This window comes from Nyctereutes procyonoides, unplaced genomic scaffold (genome assembly GCF_905146905.1).
Source record: "Nyctereutes procyonoides isolate TBG_1078 unplaced genomic scaffold, NYPRO_anot_genome, whole genome shotgun sequence".
NCBI lineage: Eukaryota > Metazoa > Chordata > Mammalia > Carnivora > Canidae > Nyctereutes > Nyctereutes procyonoides.
Genome location: NW_026575040.1, coordinates 7,509,203 through 7,533,078, shown reverse-complemented (window position 1 = coordinate 7,533,078; position 23,876 = coordinate 7,509,203). Strand labels below are relative to the sequence as shown.

General features: G+C 50.6%; 1 protein-coding gene across 2 annotated transcripts in view; it reads left to right on the top strand.

Annotated features, from left to right (window-relative positions):
* Nucleotides 1–21,953, top strand: part of NOX5 (NADPH oxidase 5) — a 33,114-nt gene extending 11,161 nt beyond the window's left edge. The window contains exons 7-17 of one of the 2 annotated variants that reach the window (XM_055320128.1): nt 147–325; nt 1,301–1,483; nt 3,188–3,320; nt 6,338–6,480; nt 8,650–8,844; nt 10,314–10,358; nt 10,702–10,826; nt 11,071–11,155; nt 11,799–11,898; nt 19,775–19,941; nt 20,792–21,953. In XM_055320128.1, the coding sequence (XP_055176103.1) occupies nt 147–325; nt 1,301–1,483; nt 3,188–3,320; nt 6,338–6,480; nt 8,650–8,844; nt 10,314–10,358; nt 10,702–10,826; nt 11,071–11,155; nt 11,799–11,898; nt 19,775–19,941; nt 20,792–20,923 (1,487 nt within the window). In that variant the 3' untranslated portion in view covers nt 20,924–21,953. Of the gene's footprint in view, nt 1–146; nt 326–1,300; nt 1,484–3,187; nt 3,321–6,337; nt 6,481–8,649; nt 8,845–10,313; nt 10,359–10,701; nt 10,827–11,070; nt 11,156–11,798; nt 11,899–12,727; nt 13,214–19,774; nt 19,942–20,791 lie in introns of those variants that run through there. The other variant, XM_055320129.1, reaches the window with a different exon arrangement.
* The last annotated feature ends 1,923 nt before the right edge of the window (nt 21,954–23,876 follow it).

Below are 23,876 nucleotides of genomic sequence, written 5' to 3'. Positions count from 1 at the left end.
CCCGGTTGGGTGTGGGGGGAGTGGTATCCTGCCTAAGTCGGTGGACTGGAGGGAAGTCCCTACCTGTGGGGAGAATCTGGTGGGGAGCCCTGGGGCCCTCAGAGGAAAGGTGGACAGGGAAGATCTTGTCTTGCATTTGTCTCCAGCGCTCCAGGCTCAGGCCGAGGCCAGCCCCTTCCAGTTTTGGGAACTGCTACTCACGACGAGGCCTGGCATTGGCTGGATCCACGGCTTGGCCTCCCCGACCGGTGTGGCACTACTGCTGCTACTGCTTCTCATGTTTGCCTGCTCCAGCTCCTGCATCAGAAGGAGCGGCCACTTTGAGGTGTCCATCCTTGCCCTTTGCTATCCCAGGCTGGGCTCCCATCATTTCATGCTGCATCCCCTCTCATTTACTGCAGAGCCCAGGAAGTGCCCATCACATGCCTGTGACTTGGGTTCTGCCCTTGGGTTGTAGTGTATGTCTGCCGAGTGGAAGCTGTGTTGTTCTGGAAGACTCTGCCTTTTTGCTGGCATGCCCACCCCCACCCCCTCCCCGCCCCAGTTGGATTAAAGTAGGTTTAAACTGGCCCACTCAGCTTCCTCGTCTATCAAGTGAACCTATAATTCTCTACCTATGAAGTTATTTTAGGCATTAAATGAGATAACATATGCAAAGCCACTGACTATTCCCCTGGCACGCAGATGCTCCAGACACTTCCCCGTGTGTAGTGTCCTCAAGATGCAGGAGGTCACAGATTTGGTTTGGAGCCCCCTGGACTGATCTGGTCACATCAGATAGTCGTTTACAGAGCCCCAGCAGCAGTGCTTTGAGGGGGGAACCCGCATCCTCATTTGACCAATGAGAAGTATGACGCTCAGACCGGTGATTGCCCGGCCCATGCTCCTCCCACTTGCTCAGGCACTCAGACTCCGGCTCTGCCCTTTCTTCTCCATGCCCAGGAAATTACCGTCTTTCTTTTCTTGCCCCCCACCCACCCACCCAAAAGGGTCAGTGTGATGGGGACATTGATGCTCTTGAGCCCTTCAGCCAGGATATCCCTAGGCAGATGTTTCAGATGTTTGGTGCAAGTACCAGGAACCCTTCTATTATCCCGGGGGCCAAGCCCCCAGAATAAAGAAGCACCAGAGCTTCCCATCCCCAGCCTCCTACCCAGCCCTGTCCCCTGGAGAGGGTGTTTGACCAAGACTCTGTCTGGGTGCCGCCCTGGCTTTGAGGATGGCCCTGAGCCCTGGCCCTGTTCCACGCTCCCCCGTCTTGAGCTCTGCAAGCTTACTACTACCACCCCCCCCCCCACAGGTGTTCTACTGGACCCATCTGTCCTACCTTCCCATGTGGATTCTGCTCATTCTGCATGGGCCCAACTTCTGGAAGTGGCTGCTGGTTCCTGGCACCCTGTTCTTCCTAGAGAAGATCATCGGGCTAGCGGTGTCCCGCATGGCAGCCCTGTGCATCGTGGAAGTCAATCTGCTTCCCTCCAAGGTGCAAAGGGGAGCTGCAGGTGGTGGGGCGCAGCAGCTGGGTGTCCTATTAGACCCCCAAGGAAGTAGGGACTAGCGTAGCTAAGCCCCTGCACAGTGGAGGAGACAAGCAAAGTCCAGGATCTGGTCTAGCCTTCAGGGGTGATGTTTCAGGCAGAGGAATGACAGGTAGGCAGGATCCTGCTGCTCATGAAGCATATATGAAGAGCCTGTAAGTTGCCAGCCCTGTGCTAGGTGACAGAAACACAGAGACAGCTCAGGCACTGTCCTGCTTGGCCCTGGCATTATAGGTCAGGGCTGTGTTGTTGAGTGTAGAGCATCAGGCGGTACAAAACTATCCTTGGGAGGTCAGAGAAGGCTCCAGAAGGAGGAAGGAGATGCCCCATCAGGGTTCTGAGAGATGAGCAGGGGTTCCTTGGCTAGACAAGACAAGGAAGGGCGCTGCTGGCAGAAGGAACAGCACCAGCAAAGGCACCGAGTTGTGGGAGGGTATACCGCATTTGGGGCCTGTGGGTAATTTGGCATAGCTGGAGCCAAGGTGCCAGGGAGAAGGTGTGGGTGGGGCTTGGGGGACTGGAGGCTCCTTGCCCTACAGGCAACGGGGAGCCCCTGAGCAGGCTGGGGGAGAGTGCTATTAAGTGGGTTGGTGTTCCAGCTAGATTTCTGCAGTCACTATTTGGGAGGCTGCTGCACATGTGCAAATGAGAACTCGTGAGGGCCTTGACCTTGAATGGGTCTATGGAGTGGGGGTGGGGGCATATCACAGAAGGACTCAAGAGGTAACTGGCTACACTTGGGGGTGGGAGGTGTCTGAGTGACTGGGCCTTTTATGGAAAAAGGAAAGGCACTGCCAGGTGGGCTCACCTCTGGACAGCTGAGCATGAGGACACGGGTAGTGAGGTGCTTTATATCGAGCTCTGGCCTCAGCTAGCCGTGATTAGATTCACATCCCATGGTTTCCTAGCTGGCAACCTTGAACAAGCACCTTAGCCATTCTGAGCCTTAGCTTCTCATCTGTAACGTGGAGAGAGAATGGCATCCGTCTCAGAGAATGGCTGTGAGGACCAGAGATCACACTTCCATTTTTTTTTAAGATTTTATTTATTAGACAGCGAGAGAACACAAGAGGGAGAGTGGGAGAGGGGACAGCAGGCTCCCCGCTGAGCAGGGAACCAATGTGGGATTCCATCCCAGTACCCTGGGATCATGACCTGAGCTGAAGGCAGACGCTTAACCCACAGAGCCACCCAGGCGCCTGAGATCACACTTTCTGTGCTTCACACAGCTCTGCCAACAGTGAGTGCTCAGATACTGAAGCCGTTCTCCCAGGGGAGGTGCCATTAGTGGTTGGAATACCATCCAAATTATACAGAAGTTCCAAGCAAGGGGCCAGAGCAGCCAGGGGCTCTACAGAGAAGGAGCCACTAACAGTGGTGTTCACACCATAAGAAGTGGGATCAAGCCATGAGCCTCACTTCAGACACATTTCAGCTCTCCCTTCCTCTGCTCATCGCCCACCCCCTGGCTGGCAGATGTGCTACAGGGGGAGCCCCACTCACAGGCAAGAAGGGTCTCACGTCCAACGCTGGCCTGCCTTGTGGTGGAGGAGGATGGCTCGGGCCTCTGCCCTCTTGCCCAGGAGGCCCCTGACAGCTTTGGACCTGCAGGGATGACACGGATGACCCTGACCTTCTTCTCTCCCCAGGTCACCCATCTCCTCATCAAGAGGCCCCCTCTCTTCCACTACAGGCCGGGCGACTACTTGTACCTAAACATCCCCACCATCGCGCGCTACGAGTGGCACCCCTTCACCATCAGCAGCGCTCCAGAGCAGAAAGGTATGTCCTTCCCCCAACTCACTCAGCAGATGGTAATTTTCTGAGTTCTCCTGGGAGTCAAGCACAGGCTGGAGACCAGGAACACAGAAACGAGGAAGACCAGAGACCCAAAGCCACCCTCCAAGAACTCCCTCCAAAACCGGGAAGCAGTTGCCCAAACTCTTACTAACTAGGGAGGTCAGGGCTGTCGTGAGGATCCCATGAAGGCCGGGCATGGTTGGGTAGGTTACAAGGCTCCACAGACCTGGTGGTATAGCAGCCGAACTCTGAAGGCTTGGTTGGAGTTTACGAGATAGAGAAGGAGATGGGGGAGGAGACAGAGCGAGAAGCATAAGCAGCAGCATGGAAACCTGGGAACCATTTCTCTCTGGCTCCCCAACACCCACAGAACTGCGGACCCCCCTTCGCCCAGCAGACCTCTGGCCCCCCAGCAATGTGTGTGCCTTCCTTCTGGTCCTGGTCTGTTGGTGAAGCCAGCCCCTGGCCCTCTGCCCTCTTCCTAGGCCAGAGATTGGTCTTTCCACTTAGGTGGTCCTTCTGGCAGGGAATGCCCTACGTGGCCTTCGAGAGCAAGACCCTTGCTTGGCTTCATGAGGGGGTAAAGGGTCCTGGTTGCCTGTTTTCTCTCACCCATCCTTATGAAAAGCTCTAATTCCACTCAGGATGCCTCCCAGCCCCAACGTGTCAAGACTCCTGGGCCAGCTCCCACATTTCAGGGTGAGACCCCAGGCAAGGGTTCCCCATGTGAGGCTGCACAACACCTGCCCTGGAGCCACCTGAGTGGTGGCTTGGATGTACAACGGGGCAAAGGTGGGAGTGGTGGCGGGAGAAGGAAGCTTATTTTCTGCCTATCTTTCATTCCTGTTCTGTTTCTCAAGATCTACACTCGCAGAAAATTCAGATAGTATAGAAATATGTACAGAAGAAAATGAAAATCCCTCATAATAATTCCATCCAAAGAAAGCCGCTGTCCATCTTTTGGTGAACAGTCTTCTAGATCCATCTTTATATTTCTATGTGGCTCGTTGGCTTAGAGATAGTTTTGCATACATGGGGTCACACTGTTCACTCTGTTGTGCAGTCCACTTTTTCTCCATGAACGGTACATCATGAAGGTCTTTGCAAGTCAGTTCTTTTAGAAAAAAAACTTTTCCTAATGTAGCTGCATAGTATTCCAGTGTATTGACACGACTGTGATTACAATGACTGTGTGCACTCCGTGGAGGTGCCCTTGATTGGACCCGTTCTTCAGGCGGTTTCTTCAGGGTCTCAGCTTGGAATCAGTCTGGCTCCTGGGCCCCAAGGCTTGTGCAGTGAACTGAGTGAGTCCCTGTGAGGGCTGGTACATACCCCAACTCTGTTTACAGAGCTGGTTTCCAGAAACCAGGAGGGGACTCAGGTTGCCAGTGGTGGCTGATTGAATTCCACCAGCGTTTTAGGGAGGCCTCCTACCTGGAGTCACTGTGTGGGGCACTTCAGAGTACATTTATGTAAACAAGGCACAGTCCCCCACCCCCCACCCCCCAGCCCCACACTTGTCCCACCAAGTGGATGAGGCCTCAGAGAACCCACTGAAATTTAGCATCCTCTTCAATTGCGAATGCAGACAGGTTTCCAGTGGCCACGTAGTTCCTGCTGGATCTTGTCGTTCCATGTGTTGATAGGCACATGTGTTCTTAGATCATGTGTTTGGGGTTTTTTGTTGTTGTTGTTTTGTTTTTGCAAACACACGTGGTTTTGCGATTTCTCTATATGCTACTTGGTGTATTTAAAAATCTTACTCTGGGGATCCCTGGGTGGCGCAGCGGTTTAGCGCCTGCCTTTGGCCCAGGGCGCGATCCTGGAGACCCGGGATCGAATCCCACGTCGGGCTCCCGGTGCATGGAGCCTGCTTCTCCCTCTGCCTGTGTCTCTGCCTCTCTCTCTCTCTGACTATCATAAATAAAAAAATAATAATAATAAAAATCTTACTCTGGGGGCACCTGGGTGGCTCCGTGATTGAGCATCTGCCTTCAGCTCAGGGTGTGATCCCCGGGTCCTGGGATCAACTCCCTCATCGGGCTCCCCACAGGGAGCCTGCTTCTCGCTCTGCCTGTGTCTCTGCCATTCTCTCTCTGTCGCTCATGAATAAATAAAAATAAAATCTTTACAATTAAAAAAAAAAAACCCTTACTCTGAGAAGGAACTTCTCTTTTGTAATCATGGAACGGCCAAAAGAGTCTATGGTTTAAAATTTTTTAAAAAGGGCAAGAATGGGCAGCCCTGGTGGCTCAGCGGTTTAGCGCCGCCTTCAGCCCAGGGCATGATCCTGGAGACCCAGAATCGAGTCCCACATTGGGCTCCCTGCATGGAGCCTGCTTCTCCCTCCGCCTCTCTCTCTCTCTCTCTCTCTCTCTCTCTCTCTAATAAATAAATAAAATCTTTAAAAAATAAAATAAAATAAAAAGGGCAAGAATGCCCAAGCAGGAGATCCCCTTGGGGGGCCTCCTTGCTCTAATGCTGTGGCTTCTCTCCAGTGCCCTTCAGCAGAGGGGTAGCTACACCGCCTCTCTGCCCAGTTTTCCGTTCAGCAGAGAACCTGAACAAGCACCTGTTTTGTCCCAGGCACTGGGCACAATGAAAGCCATTGGTCCCACCCCAAACTGAGCACCTCCAGGGTGCAGAGCCATTGACAAGCATCTGGTTGAATGTGGGAGGGAGTGGTCGGTCTCTGCCTTGGGGAGACCCTGGCCCGGTGATGAAGGAGGCAGGGACACTCTGACCCCATCTTAGCAGAGGAGACCGAACCCTTACTCTGTAGGTTTAAGTTGGCTTCCTAGAGAAAGACCACAGTGTTTGTACCTGAGAGATGAGATTTCCAGCTCCCGTGGCTGTGACCCCTACTGTGGGCCTAAGCAAGGCCTAAGTCTGGGGCTTGAGTAGTTCATGCCCAGCTCCAACCCTTCAGGTGAGACAGGCTGGCTCCATGCTGGAGGCCAGCACCAAACCCCCAACCCCCTGCCCTGTCTCTTGCTCAGACACCATCTGGCTACACATCCGGTCTGAAGGTCAATGGACCAACAGGCTGTATGAGTCCTTCAAGACATCATGCCCCATGGACTGTGACCCCAAACCACTGTCAAGGAATTTGAAGATGAGGAGGAGCCAGAGGAGGCCGGAGGTAGGTTGCTTTGGGGGAGGAAGGGTCCACCGTGGAGAGAAACCCAACAGGGACTATGTTGCTGTCTTCTCAGCTGGTGAGCATCCATCATTGAGCAACTGCTGTATACGCTGACTGGATGGCCGCACAGGGGGTGAGGCAGCTATGAACTAACTATGTGATCCAAGAGCCTGACCATCCCAGGTCCTCCTGAGTCCCGTGTACTCTATTAGAAGCCAGGGGGGGGATCCCTGGGTGGCTCAGCGGTTTGGCGCCTGCCTTTGGCCCAGGGCGCGATCCTGGAGACCCGGGATCAAATTCCACGTTGGGCTCCCAGTGCATAGAGCCTGCTTCTCCCTCCGCCTATGTCTCTGCCTCTCTCTCTCTCTCTCTCTGTGACTATCATAAAATAAATAAATAAAATTTTAAAAAAAAAAAAAAAAAGAAGAAGAAGCCAGGGGGACGTTGGAAAGAGATCCGAAAAACCCATCTCCATGTCTTTGCTCCAGCACATTCTGACTGTTAGGCCTGGCACATCCTTTGCCTCACCGAGCTTTAGCTTATTCATCAATGAACTGGAGGTGGTCCCCCTCCTTGGCCTCCGTTTCTTAAACGCTTCTTTTAAGGATCGGTGATAGAATAATGCATGTAAAGTACTGAGCTGATCGGACAGCATGGTCCACGTGGACCCTCATCATCACCATTAGCAGCATCAGCGGCGGCATCGTTATCTTTTGAACCCCAACGAAACCCACAAAGCTGCCAAGTTGTCAGTGTCCAGAATGGATACAGGCCCTGGGAGGTTTGGGAAGAATACAGCAAGGTCACAGTAAGGATAGACAGAGTAGGCTGAAGGTACCTGGACACAGAGCTAGTAAACCGTACTGCTCCCCTGGGAGGCACGTTAATATGGGGAAGCTCTGGCCAAGGTCAAAGAGAAGATGCCCCAGGTCCAGCTCAGCCCTTGTGGAATTTAAAGTCCAGGGGAGACGAGAGGCAGGCATCCATCTAGAAAGACGCCAAGAGCAAAGCTTTGGGAAAAATGAAAGGGTAGGTGGAAACAAGCAGGTTGTTCTCTGCTTTTAATCTGGGGAAGAAGGAAGCTGGCTTGTCAAACCAGATGAGTCCTACACCTGAATCAGCGGGTAGATATGTTAAAGACTCTGTTTCTTTGGGACTTTAGGGACCACCACCAAAGAATAAGTTAGCGCAGTCTTTCTGGCAGGCAGTCTGGCCACAGGAGTCGGCATCTTAAATATGCCTACCCATTGGCCCGGCCATTCCATCCTTAGGGCTTTGTCCTAAAAAGCAAATTGGACAGTTGCACAGGAAGTATGTTAATCACCTTGTTCATTCATTCATCTAACAAACATTTAGTGAGCGTAACACTTACTGTTTCCCAAGTACTAGTCTAGATGCCGGAGATATATCAGTAAGCAAAACGAACGCAGTCCCTGCCCTACCTTCTGGAGAGAGAGGTAGACAATAAACAAACAATATACATGCATAATGTGCCAAGTGATAATAAATGCTACGAAGAAAAATAAATCAGGGTAAAGAGATAGAGACAGGAGAGTTGCTATTTTATATATGCTTGTTGTTCACAGTAATGAGAAAGTGGGAATGATCAAAATGCCCAACCAACAGGGGTGTAGCTAAATAAATTACTGATCACCCTTATCATGGAATAGTAAGTCCCTAAAAATATTATGTAAATGTATATGCATTAGCATGGAAAGCTAGTCAAGATACTAAGTGGAAAAGACAGATTACAAAGAAATATATTTCATTTATGTAAATGTGTGTGTGTGTGCGCGTGTGTGTGTGTGTGTAAGTATGGAAGGACATAGAAAAATGTTTAGAGAAGCTATTCTACTTTATTCAGGGTACTTTTTGCTTTATCCTTTCAAGTCCTGTAACATGTGAATCTTTAAAAACTTACGTGTACTGGGGCACCTGGATGGCTCAGTGGTTGAGCGTCTGCCTTTGGCTCAGGTCGTGATCCTGGGTCCTGGAATTGAGTCCCACATTGGGCTCCCTGTAGGGAGCCTGCTTCTCCCTCTGCCTGTGTCTCTGCCTCTCTCTGTGTCTCTCATGAATAAATAAATAAAATCTTTAAAAATAAAAAAAGAACTAACATGTTCTAATTTCATGATTTAAGTAATAAAGCAACTTCCATTTCAAAACCAGAGTTTGGAGCACCAGGACATCCATTCGGGAACCTCGGTACAGGGAGCAGTGGCCTACAGCAAGGATGTCACTGTGGAACTGACATCCTACAGGCCCAAGGGAACTGCACAGCAGGGGGACCAAGGCCTAGTATCCACGGCAGTGACAAAGAAAGGGGCTCAGGCACGGTGGAGAGCCATAGCCGAGCCAGGCCAGGTAAGGCTGCGGAGACGGGGGCTGGAGATGGGGAGAGCCCATGTTTGTCTCCCCATGGGTGGAAAGTCCTTGGAACCCAGAGGAGAGGTCCTTATGGGCAGGCCACACCAGGAAGCACTGCACATTATTATGTGGTGCCCCTGCACCCAAGCATGGGTGTGCCCCTTCCATAACTATTGCCATAGTCGCACCCTATTGAGGTGAGACTATTGCCTGCCTACCTGGCCTCTCTCTTTCCTCCCCAGCATCACTTTAAATGAATTGTATTAAAAGGATGCTTGAGCTTGCTGTTTTTAATGGGAACTTAGTAGCATGTGCTGTAATCAGAAGATAACTTGAAAAGGGGTGGGACTGGTAAATGTTACGTGTCAAAGATTGCTAACCATGACGTGGGTTTTCCCCATGCAATCAGAAGGCTTAAAGAGAACAGAAAGGAGAGTAGCCCTTGTCCGGTGTACCTCCTACACCGCTAGTTCAAGTCTGACACCTCCTCTGCAAGGACGCAGCATGCAGGGGCCCCCAAACAAAGAAGCAATGTGCTGTCATGCGATGAGCACTGGACGGTCAGCAAGAGACCCAGGCTCTACCCTGAGCATTTTGGGAACTTGGGCAAGTCATTCTCAACACTGTCAAGCTGGGTTCCTTTTTGGCGAAGTGGGGGATTACTCTGGATGATTGTGAAGGTCACTCCTAACTCTGCCTCCCAGCACCAGACAGAGAGTTATCCCAGGCCCCTGCAGCCTGTTTGGGAGGATCTGCTTCCTTCAACTTCTGGAAGGAAGTGCACTGACGTCCCAAATGCAGTCTGCCAAGTGCCCAGGCCCGGAAAGGAGGCCTGCTCCCTGCTCTCGGTGGCTCCCATCAGGAAGCCCAGGACAGAGTGCCAGGGGCAGGGTGAAGCTGTGAGCCAGGCCAGCCACTGGCTTTTCTGCCTGGTGCAGCTGGGCGCAGCTGTAAGGAGGAACAGATGCTTCAGCTGAGCTGGGTTCTGAAGGATGCACGGGAATTTGTCAGCTGCGGAAGAGGAAAGGGTCTTTAAGCCAAGTGGGGGTGGGGAGAAAGTTATGGGAGTGGCTGGAGACTGGGGGGAGTGAGCATTCATTCTCCAGTCACCCCTTGAAGCTGACTGCATTGGACCACAAGAGCCAATTGCTAGATTTTCAGGAGCCTTGAGAGCCAATTATTAGACACAGTCATTACGGTGGAAACCACGATGGCAGTATTTACACCAGAAATCTCTGGACACTACCAGTCAGGATTTTGGTGTTGTCTTCTTTTTCTGAGAAGTCAGTTTGCCAGCACGCCACTGATCTTCTCCCTCAAAAGGACTCCAAGCTCCCTGGAATGCTTGGGGCAGGAAAAACAATTCCCTTTTTGTACAGTTGCCCAGAGTGGCAAGGGCTGGATTGCCTCTGAGAATGACCTGATGCGCGCATTCCCAGAGGCCCACGGCTCTCTGCTCCCCACAGGTCTCTGAGAAGTCCTCTGAGAACCACCTGTTTTGTAACATCAAGGTAAGAGGCTCCCATGGCTGAGCATGACCAAGGACCCTGCTTCAACCAGAGGAAGAGAAGCCTCTGCTTACAGAGAGGGCTTGCTGTGACCCCAGGGACCCCAGTCCCTCAAGTCCCCAGGTGTCCAGAGAAGGGGACCAAACCTGTCCCCTCGCAGGTGCTGGGTCCCACCGTCCCCAGTTCTGCCTTCTGACATTCCAGGGCTCTTCCAGACTTGACCTCTGAGCACTACAGCGGGAGCCACTTAGGCTTGGGCTGCAGCCCAGGAGGGCTGCTGAAGCCTTGGGGTCCGGCTTTCCCCAGGCACCCAGCCCTCTCTCCTCCAATGCTCTCCCATCCACAGTGCTACATTGACGGCCCTTACGGAACCCCCACCCGCAGGATCTTTGCCTCTGAGCACGCAGTGCTCATTGGCGCGGGCATTGGCATCACCCCCTTTGCTTCCATCCTGCAGAGCATCATGTACAGGTGGGCGGACAGGCTGCCACCCCTGCCTGAATCCTGGGGAGCCCCCCTTCTCCCCTCACCCTTGTTCCCCTCTTCTCTCCTGTCACCCTTTCTTCTCTTTCTTGCTCTGGCCTTCCTCCCTCTCTCTTTTGGCTCTCAATCCTCCCCTTCCTCATAGGGTGGGCCCTGCTACCCTGCCCCTTCCCCCCATCCCCTGCATTGTTCTTTGGGGTCCTGAGAAGACTCACTCATGGCCTCCCCTCAGGCACCAGAAGAGGAAGAACATTTGCCCCAGCTGCCAGCACTCCTGGATGGATAGCGCCCAGGATGAGGACATGAAGCTCCACAAGGTGAGTGCCACCTCCTATAGGAAGGCCTCTGGACCCTCTCCCCTGGAAGAGTAGGCTCTCCTGTGCAGATGCAGGGGAGAGACGGATGGAACAACTGGTCCCTATGCTTCCCTTAACACCCCATGTTCTCCTCGTGCCTCCCAAGTGTCCAGGCCTCCCCTTGCACCTCTGAGAGGCAGCCTGGGCCCTGAAGATGGAGTCCCAGTAAAGACCTTCGGAGCCTGCAAGTCAGGCAGCTGGGATCCGGTTATAGCCGTGATGTGTACTAGCCATCACCTGCTGGTAGTTTTAAAAATGAAAACGTTTGCCTTTTGAAAATTCATTATTTTGTATAGGCCACTTAAAAGAGCTTCTCTTCTGGCTCTTCCTGAGCTTAATAGTTGAGAACACTGCTTACTATGAACATTAGGTTATTGCAGAAAATCCTGACCTGACAGTCAGGAACCTGGGTCCTGATCCCATGCTGCTCTGTGACCTGGGCAAGTTTCCTACCTCTGCAAGTCTGTGTCACCATCTGTTAAATGGGGGTGATAATGCGTGTCCTGCCAACACCAGGGCAGTCATCCAGGTGCTGAGCATCACAGACGTGAGCATGCTATGAATGAGGCTGGCTCACTCTGAACAGAAGGGCCCCTCTCCCCAGGTGGACTTCCTGTGGATCAACCGAGACCAGAGATCTTTCGAGTGGTTTGTGAGCCTGCTGACCAAACTGGAGATGGACCAGGCCGAGATATCACAAGAGGGTAGGAAAGGAACCGGGCCTGAGGAAGATGGCAGCAGGGCGGGGCTCAGGGTCTTTGTAAGAGGGTGTTTAGATTATTCCATTTCTATCAAAAACGAGGGAGAGAGGAATGCTTTTTCTTTCCCCACTAAAATGTAACATGTGTCAAACCAAAAAAAGAAGAGAAAGAGGTATTCATAATTTCATCCAGCTATCCAAAGCATTCCAGGTATTTTAAAGGATGTCCTGGTATTTTTTTCTTATTCACATTTTACAAAAACATAATTTTTTTTTCTAATTTCCCTCTTTTGTGGCATTTTTTTTTAAGTCACGATGAATACCTGATGAAAGTTTAGATTCCCAGGCCTCATCTCAGACTTCCAAATCGGGGTCTCTGAGAGCAGGGCCCAAGAATGTGCTTTTTTTTTTTTTTTTTTAGTTATTATTCATTCGAGAGAGAGCGAGAGCACGTGCGCATGAGCAAGGGCGAAGGCAGAGGGACAAGCAGACTCCCTGCTGAGGGGGGGGTCTCCATCCCAAGACGCTGAGATCATGACCCGAGCCAAAGGCAGAGGCTGAACCCACTGAGCCACCCAGCCATCCCTCCCCAGGAATGTACATTTTAACGTGCTTTCAAATGACTCCTATTCACACTTTTTTTTTTAGTTTTTTAAGGAATAATTTATATACCATAACATTCGCCAATGCAAGTTTACATGAATACAATGACATTATGACAAATGTGTACAGCGGTGTAACCACCGCTACACAGTAAAAATATAGAGCATTTCTATCATCTGCCAAGGTTTGCTCATCCTCCTTTGGCATCATCTCCTCCCCCCCATGTGCAGCTCCTGGCACCCCCGGATCTGCTTTCGATCACTACAGCTTTGCCCCTTCTAGACTCTCCTGTAAGTGGAATCATGTAATATGCAATGTTTTCTAACTTCTTTCCCTTAACGTAATACCTTTGAACTTCCCCATGTTGCTGCATGTATTAGTAAGTGGTTCGTTCTTCTGCAGTGTTCTATTTTATAGATATACCAAAATCCCTTTTGCCACTCACTTGTGAGAGGATGTTAGAGTTAGTCCCACTTTTCAGCCATTTGGAAGAAAGCTGCTCTATCTGCCTGTAAGTGTGGACATATTTGCCAGGTAGTGTGGTCTGTGTTAAGTTTAACTTTCTAAGGAGCAGCCACACTGGTTTTCCAAAGTGGCTGTACCATTCTGTGTTTCCATCAGCATTGGACGAGAGTTCCAGTTGCTCTGCAGCCTTGCCAACATTTGATATTGGCAGTCTCTTACGTTTCAGCCAATCTAGTGGGAACATAGCAGTATCTCAATGTGCTCTCTCTTTTTTTTTAAAGAATAGTCTTTTCATTTTTTTTAAGATTTTATTTATTTATTCATGAGAGACACAGAGAGAGGCAGAGACACAGGCAGAGGGAGAAGCAGGCTCCATACAGGGAGCCCGACGTGGGACTCGGTCCCGGGACCCCGGGACCCCGGGACCCCGGGATCATGCTCCGAGCCAAAGGCAGACGCTCAACCTCTGAGCCACCCAGGCGTCCCTCAATGTGTTCTTAATTTGCATTTCCCTAACAACTAATGATGCTGAACATGTTCTCATGTTATTTGCAGTTTATGCATTTTTGAAGTGTCTGTTCAAATATTTTGACCACTCCTTTGCCTTCTTTTTTATTAAGTGGTAAGAGTTCCTTACATATTCTGGAAGCAGGTTCCCTGTCAGGTGCACATTTGACATATACATTCTATAAGTCTGTGGTTTATCTTTTCATTTTCTTAAATTGCCTTTTGAAGGGCAACATTTTGAATGTCAGTGTTGTCCGGTTTATCAGATTTTTTTTTCTTTTTTTTCTTTTTTTTTTTTAATTTTTTTTAAATTTTTATTTATTTATGATAGAGAGAGAGAGAGAGAGAGAGGCAGAGACATAGGCAGAGGGAGAAGCAGGCTCCATGCACCGGGAGCCTGATGTGGGATTCGATCCCAGGTCTCCAGGATCGCGCCCTGGGCCAAAGGCAGGCGCCAAACCGCTGCACCACCCAGGGATCCCAGATTTTTTTTTCTTTTATTCTTCATCCTTTTGTGTCCTAACATCTTTGCCTCACCCACGGCCATGAGTATTTTCTCTTATGTTTTTCTTCTAGAAGTCTTGTAGTTTTAGCTCTTCATTTCAATCAGTCTCCATAGTGAATTCCACAAGGCATAGGATATTAGGTCACAAAATCAATTGTATTCCTGTGTACTAGCAACAGATAATTAGTAATGAAAAACTTTAAATAAAGAGTTTAAAAACATGAAATACTTAAAGATAAATTTAGCAAACTAAGAGCAAATGTGTACACTGAAAACTACAAAACAGTTCTGAGAAATGGTTTTCTCTATGTGTTTCTTATATTTGTAATTCATTGAATTTCTGGGATGGATGGGCTTGTAATTTTCATCAAATTTGAGCAAATTTGGGTCTCTTCTATGTTTTCCATTTCTCTCTCCATTTTATCTGCTTTCTTTTATTTTTACATTCTCTCACCCACTCTTTTAGTATCTCTTGTGATAGGTTTGCCTAAATCCATCATCTCTGTTGTTTCTTGGTCTGTTTCTAGTGACTAAATTTTCTTCAAGTTCTGGAACATATTCTCTACCTCTTTGCATGCCCAATAACTTTTTTTGGATGTCAGGCATTGAAACTGCACGTTGTGTGTTCTGGATTTTGTGGTATTGCTTTACATAGCACTGTGCCTTGTTCTGGCACACATTTATATGACTTAGGAGAATTGGGATCCTTTCAAGACTTGCTTTTAACTTTTGTTAGGGTGCGTGTGGAGCAGGTGTCAGCATAGGGCGACACCTCTGAGGGTTCTACCCACTCCCCTGAACATTACAAGCTGTCTCCACTCTTGCTGATGGAAACACAAATTAACCCCAGCTCTGTTGGAGCTCCTAGTACTGTTAAGCCTAGTGTTTTCTGGTAATTTTCTTTCGTATATGTATTGATAAACACTCAGCCAAAGACTTAGGGGAAATTTTATGTGGATTTTCAGAACTAGGGAGCTCCTGCCTCCTTCCTTCTCTCCCTTCTTCCCTTCCTCTTTCTCTCCTGTTCCCCTTGCTCTTTTCTGTGCATTTTCCTTTTCTCAGTTTTATGACTGGCAAATCCCGGCTGCCTTGTGACTTCTTAATGCAGTGAGACCAGCACCAGGCAGTAAGCTGGGGTTCACTTCATCTGTTTCTCTCTCTCAACGACTACAGTTCTATGCTGCTTGATCACGTGTGTCTGGAAAACATAGTTTCGTATACTTTGTCTATTTTTCTAGTTGTTTAAGGTGGGAAGGTAAATATGATTCTTTTTCCTCCAACATAACTTTTTTAAAGATTGATTTATTTGTTTTGAGAGAGAGCGAGCATGCAAGCAAGGGGAGGGACAGGGAGAGAATCTCTAGCAGATTCCCTGCTGAGCACAGAGCCTGATGCGGGGGCTCGATCTCATGGCCCAGAGATCATGACCTGAGCCGAAATTAAGTCGGATGCTCAACTGCCTGAGCCACTCAGAAACCCCTCCTACATAAATTTTTAATGTACATTGTCTGCTAGTAGAGATGAACAAGTGAAGAAGCATAGGTGCTGATTGGTAATGAATGCTCAATATTTGTCCTCTGAGGTGGCAGGGAAAAAAAGTGTAGAGAATGCTTTAAGGTAAAAGTTAAACAACCTAACACGTACGAATTCTTTTCCCGTTTGGTCCCTTCTTTTACACTTTTATCAAAAATGAATGTTTGGGGGCACCTGGGTAGCTCAGTGGTTGAGCATCTGCCTTTGGCTCAGGGCATGTTCCAGGGGTCCAGGATAGGGTCCCGTATTGGGCTCCCTGCATGGAGCCTGCTTCTCCCTCTGCCTCTGCCTCTGCCTCTGCCTCTGTCTCTGCCTCTCTTTCTCTCTCTCTCTCTCTCTCTGTGTGTGTGTGTCTCTCATGAATAAATAAATGAAATCTTTTTATTTTAAATGAACATTTTGGGCAGCCCAGGTGGCTCAGCGGTTTAGCGCCTGCCTTTGGCCCAGGGCGTGATCCTGGAGACCCGGGATCGAGTCCCACGTCGGGCTCCCTGCATGGAGCCTGCTTCTCCCTCTGCCTGTGTTTCTGCCTCTCTCTTTCTCTGTGCCTCTCATGAATAAATAAATAAAATCTTTTAAAAATATAAAAAAATAAAAATAAATAAAAATAAATAAAAATGAATGTTTTGAATGTCCTCCTCCAGCCCCAGTCTCTCCCTCCCACCCCTAAGGGTTGCTGCTTACATCCTGTGCTAAGCCAAGGCTGAATCTGTATGATATCATGGTTCTCTGGGTTCCATCTTGGTCTTCACAGGACATCTTTATGGAACACTGAGGTTTTATTTTATTTTATTTTATTTGAGATTTTATTTTATTTATTCATGAGAAACACAGAGAGGAGAGAGAGAAGCAGAGACATAGGCAGAGGGAGAAGCAGGTTCCATGCAGGGAGTCTGATGCAGGACTCGATCCTGGGTCTCCAGGATCATACCCTGGGCAGAAGGCAGGCCCTAAACCCCTGAGCCCCCCGGGCTGCCCATGAACACCGAGGTTTTATACTGTGTTTTAAAGTAAATCTGTTAGAATCATTGTTTTGTTTTACTTCTGGAATAAGTAATATGAGGAGGAATATCTTTAGATATATTTCTAACTTTAGAGAATTGGTGGGTTTTTTTAAATACTTGTTGAGTTCAATGGAATCAGATCTTATTTGGCTGTTTAATTATCCTACAGCTGCCATGAGTGAGTTTAAATTCCTATGATAAATAGTTTCTAAGTTCAAGTAATCAAACACAGTTTTGTGTAAGAAACATTCAAACAGGCATAGTTAATTATAACAAACATTCAGAGCCCTAAAGCACGAGTCAACAGTATTTGACACAGAATTGGTAAACTTTAGAATGTTGCAATAAAGCTCCTTGCCCTTTCTTATAAATAACAATTATAGCAAATATTTATAGAACCTCCACTTTGTTCTAAATGCTTTTATGTATATTAATTCACTAGAAACTCAATTTTATGATGACAAGTTTGGGGGGGAAGTTTAGATTTCATTTAAGTTTCCTGGTTACTGGTATATAAATATTTGCAATTTGCTTCTTCCTAATCTGTATAAACAAAGGGTAACAGTGAACCCGGTGCTTTGCATTCTCAAAGCCACTTGAGTCAACAACTTTATTACCTCAAATTTCTTCCAAGGTTTTTCATTAACTGCAACAGAAGCTCATGACTTCTGATTTCAACTTTTAATTATTTACCAAAGTTTGAGTTCAAGAATTCGTGGTTTATTGCTTTTAATTTCTACAGCTTAAGCTTCGAACATTCTGTTTGCGCTTGAATCTTTATTCCATCCCATAATAGCTATCGAAACTTGGGGACATTATCTAACTGCTTTGCTTCGATTTCCTCATGTGAAAAATATGTATGTAACTAGTACCCACCTCATAGGGTTGTCATGGGTATTCAATGAGATCATCTGTGCAGCACACAAAACTGTGGCTGGAACTTAATAGCTGCTCAGTAAATTTAGCAGCATCAGTAGTAATAGTAATAGTAGCAGTAGTAGCAATAGTAGTAACAATGGTAGCAGTAGCAGTAGTGTCAACAGTAGCTATAGAAGCAATAGTAGCAGTGGCAGTAGTAGCAATAGTCATAATAGTAGTTGTAGCAATAGTAGCAGCGGTAGTGATAGTAGCACTAACAGTAATAGTAGTATTAACAGTAGGAACAGTAGTACTATCAGTAGTAACAGTAACAGTAATACTAACAGTAGTAGTAGCAGTAGTAGTAATAGTATCAACAGCAATAGTAACAGTAGCAGTGGTAGCAATAGTAGTAATAGCAGTAGTAGCATCTGCCTTTGGCTCAGGGTTCATATTCCAGGGGTCCATGATTCCAGTAGTAGCAATAATAGTGGCAATAGTAGTAGCAGCAGCAGTTGTAGTATTTTTTTTTCTTTTTTTAAAAGGTTTTATTTATTCACAAGAAACACAGAGAGGAAAGAGAGAGGCAGAGGGAGAAGCAGGCCCCATGCAGAGAACCCCACGTGGGACTCGATCCCAGGTCTCCAGGATCAGGCCCTGGGCTGAAGGTGGCGTTAAACCACTGAGCCACCCAGGCTGCCCAGCAGTCATAGTATTTAATGACTATATAATGAATGACACAGTTAGTGGTCTGCCGTGCTCCAACTACTGGACATTTTATTTGTTTCTGTTTTCTCCACTCTCATATATAAAGCTGCAATTAATCTGTATGTGCACCTAGTTTATTTCCCTCCTTTGGATGATTTACTTCAGAGACTTTTCCAGAAATGGAATGAATGTCTCAAACACTACAGATTTGGAGAGGGTGGAACCCAGCTCATTCTCCAGAGCTCCTCCTCTCCGCCCCACCATGGTGTCACTCTCCCTCCCCTCACCCCCTCTCTGGGGGATGGGGACTCTGAGGAAGGCGAAAGAAGGGGGGGCCCTCTCAGGCAGGTGTCTCTATGGTACCTCTTGTTCCCTCCCAGCCACCCAGCCCTGCTCAAGTTAAGTGATATGTGAAATAAAAGGTGTTTTCTTCCTAGAGCCATTTGCATTTTAACAGTGACTGAGACCTTGAGCCACAGGAAAAGAGGGCCAATGGCAGCACAGGAGACAGTAGAGAGCCAGCTGGGATGGCCTGAACACTTTAGTCTTGGGAGAGGAGAAGGATGAAGCTTGTGGACCCCACGTCCCAGATCAGGCCCCATCATTTCCAGCTGGGATCGATGCACAGGTGGAAGGTGGCACTTTGCCAGCCTTTTCCTGTCATGGCACACGTGGAAAATGGTAACATTTGTATGCCATGTCAGGGAAAACGGGGGAAGCTGCTTGAGCACTGAGGTGCCCAGCAGGGAGCTCCAATCACCCCGAGAGCCAAAGGGATCAATGTCTCAGCAAACTCATCCCATTGCAGGCACTGGGCTGTGGACACTCACCAGTATCCAGGCCTGTGTCCAGGCAGATCCAGACCAATCTCTGCCCTGTCCCTCCTGTCCTCTGGCTCCCCTTCTGGGATGCTGTTCTCATCCTGCCACACCCTGCTCCAGTCCCCACTACCTGCCACCACTTGCCAGCTGGGCAGTCAAGGCCTTTCACATTGGGCCTCAATGTGTGTCCGGTCCCATCTCCCATCTCCTGTTGCTCCTGTGCAAGGATCCGTGTTCCAGGCAGGCAGTCCCATCACGCCCCACAAACACCATGTCGGTTCCAGCCTCTCCTCCTTGGCTCCTCTGCTCCCCCTTCTCAGCATGCCCTCCTTTCACATACCCCACTCCAGCTTTGAATCCTGCCCCTCTCCCAAGACTGACCCCTGTCCCCACCCTCCCAGGAAGCAGGTCCGTCTGCTCCAGCCCTTCCCTGTAGATCAGTAGCATTGGCCATCTGACCCGCTCATTCAACCTTTGACCTTTTAGTCTCGGTCACCTTTTCAGGTGCACGTGGCCTGTGTGCCCAACCAGACTAAACAGACGCCATAAGATGTGAAAAGGTATGAGCTTCAGAGCCCAAAGACTGCTATGCTGCTAGGAGGGGATGCATTTCCCCTCCTAGTCCTGAGGTGGTTTTGGGGTGCACGTCAGACAGAGGTCACACAGTCACTGCCTACGCCTTGCACAGAGTAGGCTCTGATCCAGCGGTGGGCCATCCTTCCTTTCTAAAGCATTGGTCACTTGGAGGTTGCAAAAAGCACAGTGGGCTCTGAGCACTCTTAGTCTCTCTCCAAGCTCTGGGGTAGGGGGCTGACATCCTGCCATGTCCCCATTATAGGCGTGAACCCCTCAGTGTCACCTTCTCCCACCACACAGGCCCCTTCCTGGAGCTGCATATGTACATGACCTCTGCACTAGGCAAGAATGACATGAAGGCCATTGGCCTGCAGATGGCCCTCGACCTCCTGGCCAAGAAGGAGAAGAAGGACTCCATCACGGGCCTCCAGACACGCACCCAGCCTGGGCGGCCTGACTGGAACAAGGTAAAGGCCTGCTAGGACCAGCGGGGCTGCGAGCCTAAGGCAGTGGCTGGGGCAGTTAGGACCAAGCAGCTCAGGGCCAAGCATGAGACCAGCATCCCAGGTCCAGCCAGGATCACTGGCGCCATCACTATCTCACCTTGTTCCATCATTGGGCTCAGTTTCCCTCTGTTCAGAGAGAAAGTTAGCCAGTTGGACCTCCTAGGCCTCCCCCCGCCCTGATTCCCTATGAACCAGGGTCAGAAGGCCTGAGTAGACGGGGTCTACTGAATACTTACCAATCAGGGTGCAGTTTGCGTGAGGAGCCAGAAGGTACTGCTTTTCAATCTGCTGGCGATAATCATGCCCAGGTGGTGAGGGGACAGGACACCACTGATGCCTGGGCACCAAAGAGGGATTTTAGCAATGTCCTCCTTAAGCAGAATTTGGGGTGGAAATGGGTCTTCACTGGCAAAAAAGCTGGACTTTAGGAAAGAGGCATTTCAATGGAGGCAGGTGACCGGTGGACGATTAGCACGAGGTCTGGGCAGTTGGGGTTCAGCGTGCCCACGGGGCCCTGTAGCTGCCCTCCAACGCTCCCTGCAGACGTGCTATAGGAGTGGAGGGCCTGGGTCTTTCTGGTCCAGCCCCTTCCCGGGGTCTGGGTCAGGTCAGGCGTTGAGCACATGGCTCCTTAACGGAAGGCGACGTGTTGGACCCTCCGCTCTGAAGCCAAGCCTTGGAGCTCCTGGTGGGGACAGAGGGCCATCACTGCCACCCCTTACGTTGTCAGCTCCGGGTGGGTGTGTCCCCGAGCAGCTCCGCAGCCTCACTGGCTCCCCTCTGCTCTCTCCTGACCCTGTGTGGGCCCCAGGTGTTCCAGAAAGTGGCTGCTGAAAAGAAGGGCAAGGTGCAGGTCTTCTTCTGTGGTTCCCCAGCTCTGGCCAAGGTGCTCAAGGGCCACTGTGAGCAGTTCGGCTTCAAGTTCTTCCAAGAGAACTTCTAGCCTCATCTCTCCCAGTTCTCCCAAGCCCACATTGCCGGCCAACTTGATCCCATCGCCCCAGTGCCCCACAGAGGCCAGCCTCAGGAGCCACCTGGTCCTGCTCCACACACACAGCAGGAGCACCCAGGCCAGGTGCACCTCCTTCAGGACCCTGGGGAAAAGCGGGTGGCCTGGGCCCTGTGCTGCTGTGCACTCTGGGGTTGCTGAGAAACTGAGGGGGGGGTGCTTCCCAGGCCACTGCTCCTCCGAAAAGTCCTCCGAGGGAGCCTTCCCCTACAACAGTGGTCCGCCACCTGCCAAATCATTCGGGATTTTTATCCCAACATTTTATTTTATTTTTCCATGCATCCACGTATCTTGTTTTTCTGATGCATTTCCAAGCCCGCTTTGCCCGTCTGAGGAGCGTCCTTTACGTGCACACTCCTGGGTCCCGCTCACAGCAATTCTGATTGTGAAGTTCTGGAGGCGAACCCCGGAAAATGTATTTTATTCAAAACCCATCCTCTTAGGATGAGATGAGCACCAGATTTCCCACCTCTCTCTCTCTGTCACCATCTCCCTATCTGTGTCCCTTCCCACCCCGCATCGCTCCCCCTGCCTCTCTCTGCCTCTCCCCTGCCTGCGTGTGTCCCCTGGTGTCCCTTCCCAGCTCCACGTGTTGGTTTCTCCCTTGTCCCCATGCCCTGAGTCATCAGAGGAACAGGTAGGAGACAGTCTGTGGCTGCGTCCACCTGAGGGGGACACAGGAGAGCCATGCACCTGGAAACCTCGTTGCTTGAAGCTCAGCTGAGCCACACGGCTGTGGTGCAGCCCTGGAAACCTCTCCGCGACTGACTCTTCATCTGAGAAATGGCACTGGTGACATCACCCGGTCACAGTTGTCATGAGAGCAAAATGGGACGTCGATGCTCAGGACATACATCTTCCATCCCCGCATGGCTCTCTGTGTCTCTGCACCTCGTCCCTAGGCAGCCTTTGTCTCATCTGTCACTGTGTGCTGGAGTACCTGGCAGGGACAGCGAAAGCCCAAGTTCTCCTGTGAGACACTGTGTGGAGGGCGGGGGGGGGGGGGGCTGGCCTTGCTGCTCGGATTTGAGCTGGGGGGTCCCGCCTGCCCCACACCGCGAGCCCCTGGGAACCCCCAAGGTCCTGGGCAGCCTCCACTCTGCAGCCTGTCCTGCTAGTTAGTTCTTTCTCTTGTGTGGGAGCCTAAACCACTCCACCCGAAACCCACTTTGGGGAGGGGGAAGGGGGGCTTCGAATGCTGCACTTTCCCATAGAATCACAGATTGTGCCTTTCTTTTGTGTGGATTGGAAGGCCCAGAAGGGGAACAGGTAAAGGAATTGGGTGAGGAGGACACCCCTTATATAGATCTGGGCATCCACAGGGGGAGCTGGGACCCAGATGAGGGGGCGGTGTGCAGAGGGTGAGCGGAGAGGGCCGAGGGAGGCATCCTGCGGGGAAAGTTGTCTTCACAGAGCAGCAGCGAGAGGAGGGGATGGTGGCGGAAGGAGTGGAAGGACACCCTGGGGGAGAGGGCACAGTGGTCCTTGAGGACAGAGGCAGTGGGAGAAAGGACATCGGGTGCAAGAAGCAGGAGGAGCAGGAGCACGAGTACGAGAGAAGGAGGGGCCCAGCTGGCAGCCCCACAGGGAAGCACTGGGTGCAGAGGGCGGGGAGGAGGGGACCCAGGCCCCCCTGAGCCCCTCCTTGCTGGAAGCCTGCACACCTGGGAGACCTGGTGCCGGGCGCCTTCCACCGGGGCCAGGTGCAGTTTCCAGCAAGCCCGGGGTAGGCGCACAACTCACACGGAGGAGTCGGAGGAGTCGTGTCATCAGCCTGAGGTCACACGGTCTTGGAACCCATTGCCCTGCTGGGCTGGTTCGTCCCCCTTCATCAGACTTGCGAAGGCTTGGGGGCAAACTGTCACCACCTGTAGCGCAGAAGTCAACAGGGTGTCTTGACTCAGGGCCGGGGCATGTGCTGGGAATGTACCAAAGTCATTTGGAAAGTTGGCAGAGCAGAGTCTGTTTAGCATAGGACTTCCCTCTGTGTCTGTCTGTCTGTGTTCATCTGGAATTTTATATCACACAGAGGGTGAGAGGAGGGGGAGGAACTGGGACATAGATCTAAAATACACCCAGGGGCCAGACTTTTGACATCTGGCCACCTGAGTCCTGAGGCTTTCTCTCCAGACATACTGCAGGTACCCACTGGAGGGCGCTGCAGAATCAGAGATCTTGGAGGTTTTGTCTGCGGGGAAGGAGCCGGGTTCCTGAGTGGCAGTGAATCCAAGGCAGGCCTGAGGACACTGTGCCCCACCCCGAAGCTCCGGCTCCAGGAGCACCTCTGCCCCAGACCTGGGCCGATGTGTGAAGTCAAGAGGGTTCATGTTCCAGATCAGAGTTCCTGGAGCCGCCAGCCCCTAGCACCAGCACACAAATGCGCACACAGACCCCCTCCCTACCACCCCCCTCCCCCCGCCCACACACCTCTCCCTCCCTGGGCTTCCCATTTTTCCATCTGTAAGTAAGGACAGGATAGGCCTGCTGGGGGAGAGTGTGCAGGTCCAGGCTCCACCCTGGGGCTCAGCCACCTACCTCTCATCGTAGGTGGCAGGATCGAATATGTGGTCTGTCCATCTGGATGTTGCCTGGATGTGCAGATGGGGGCCGTCCTGCCATCAACCAGAAAGAAATGCATCTGCATGTCTGGCTGACCTTCCTCCTCCGTAGGCATATGGGCGTCTAAGAGGGTTCAGGCAATCACACACACACACACACACACACAGGGAACAGAGGGAACACAAGCCAACTACAGGTAAGGGGTGGGTTATGTGGGCGTGAGCTCCCCACGGTCAGGCCTGCGGCCCCAACATCTAGCACAGAGGGAGGGGCGCTAGGCCGTGTGGCGTGGCATGTGGGCTCCCACAAAGGGAGCAAAGGGCTTACT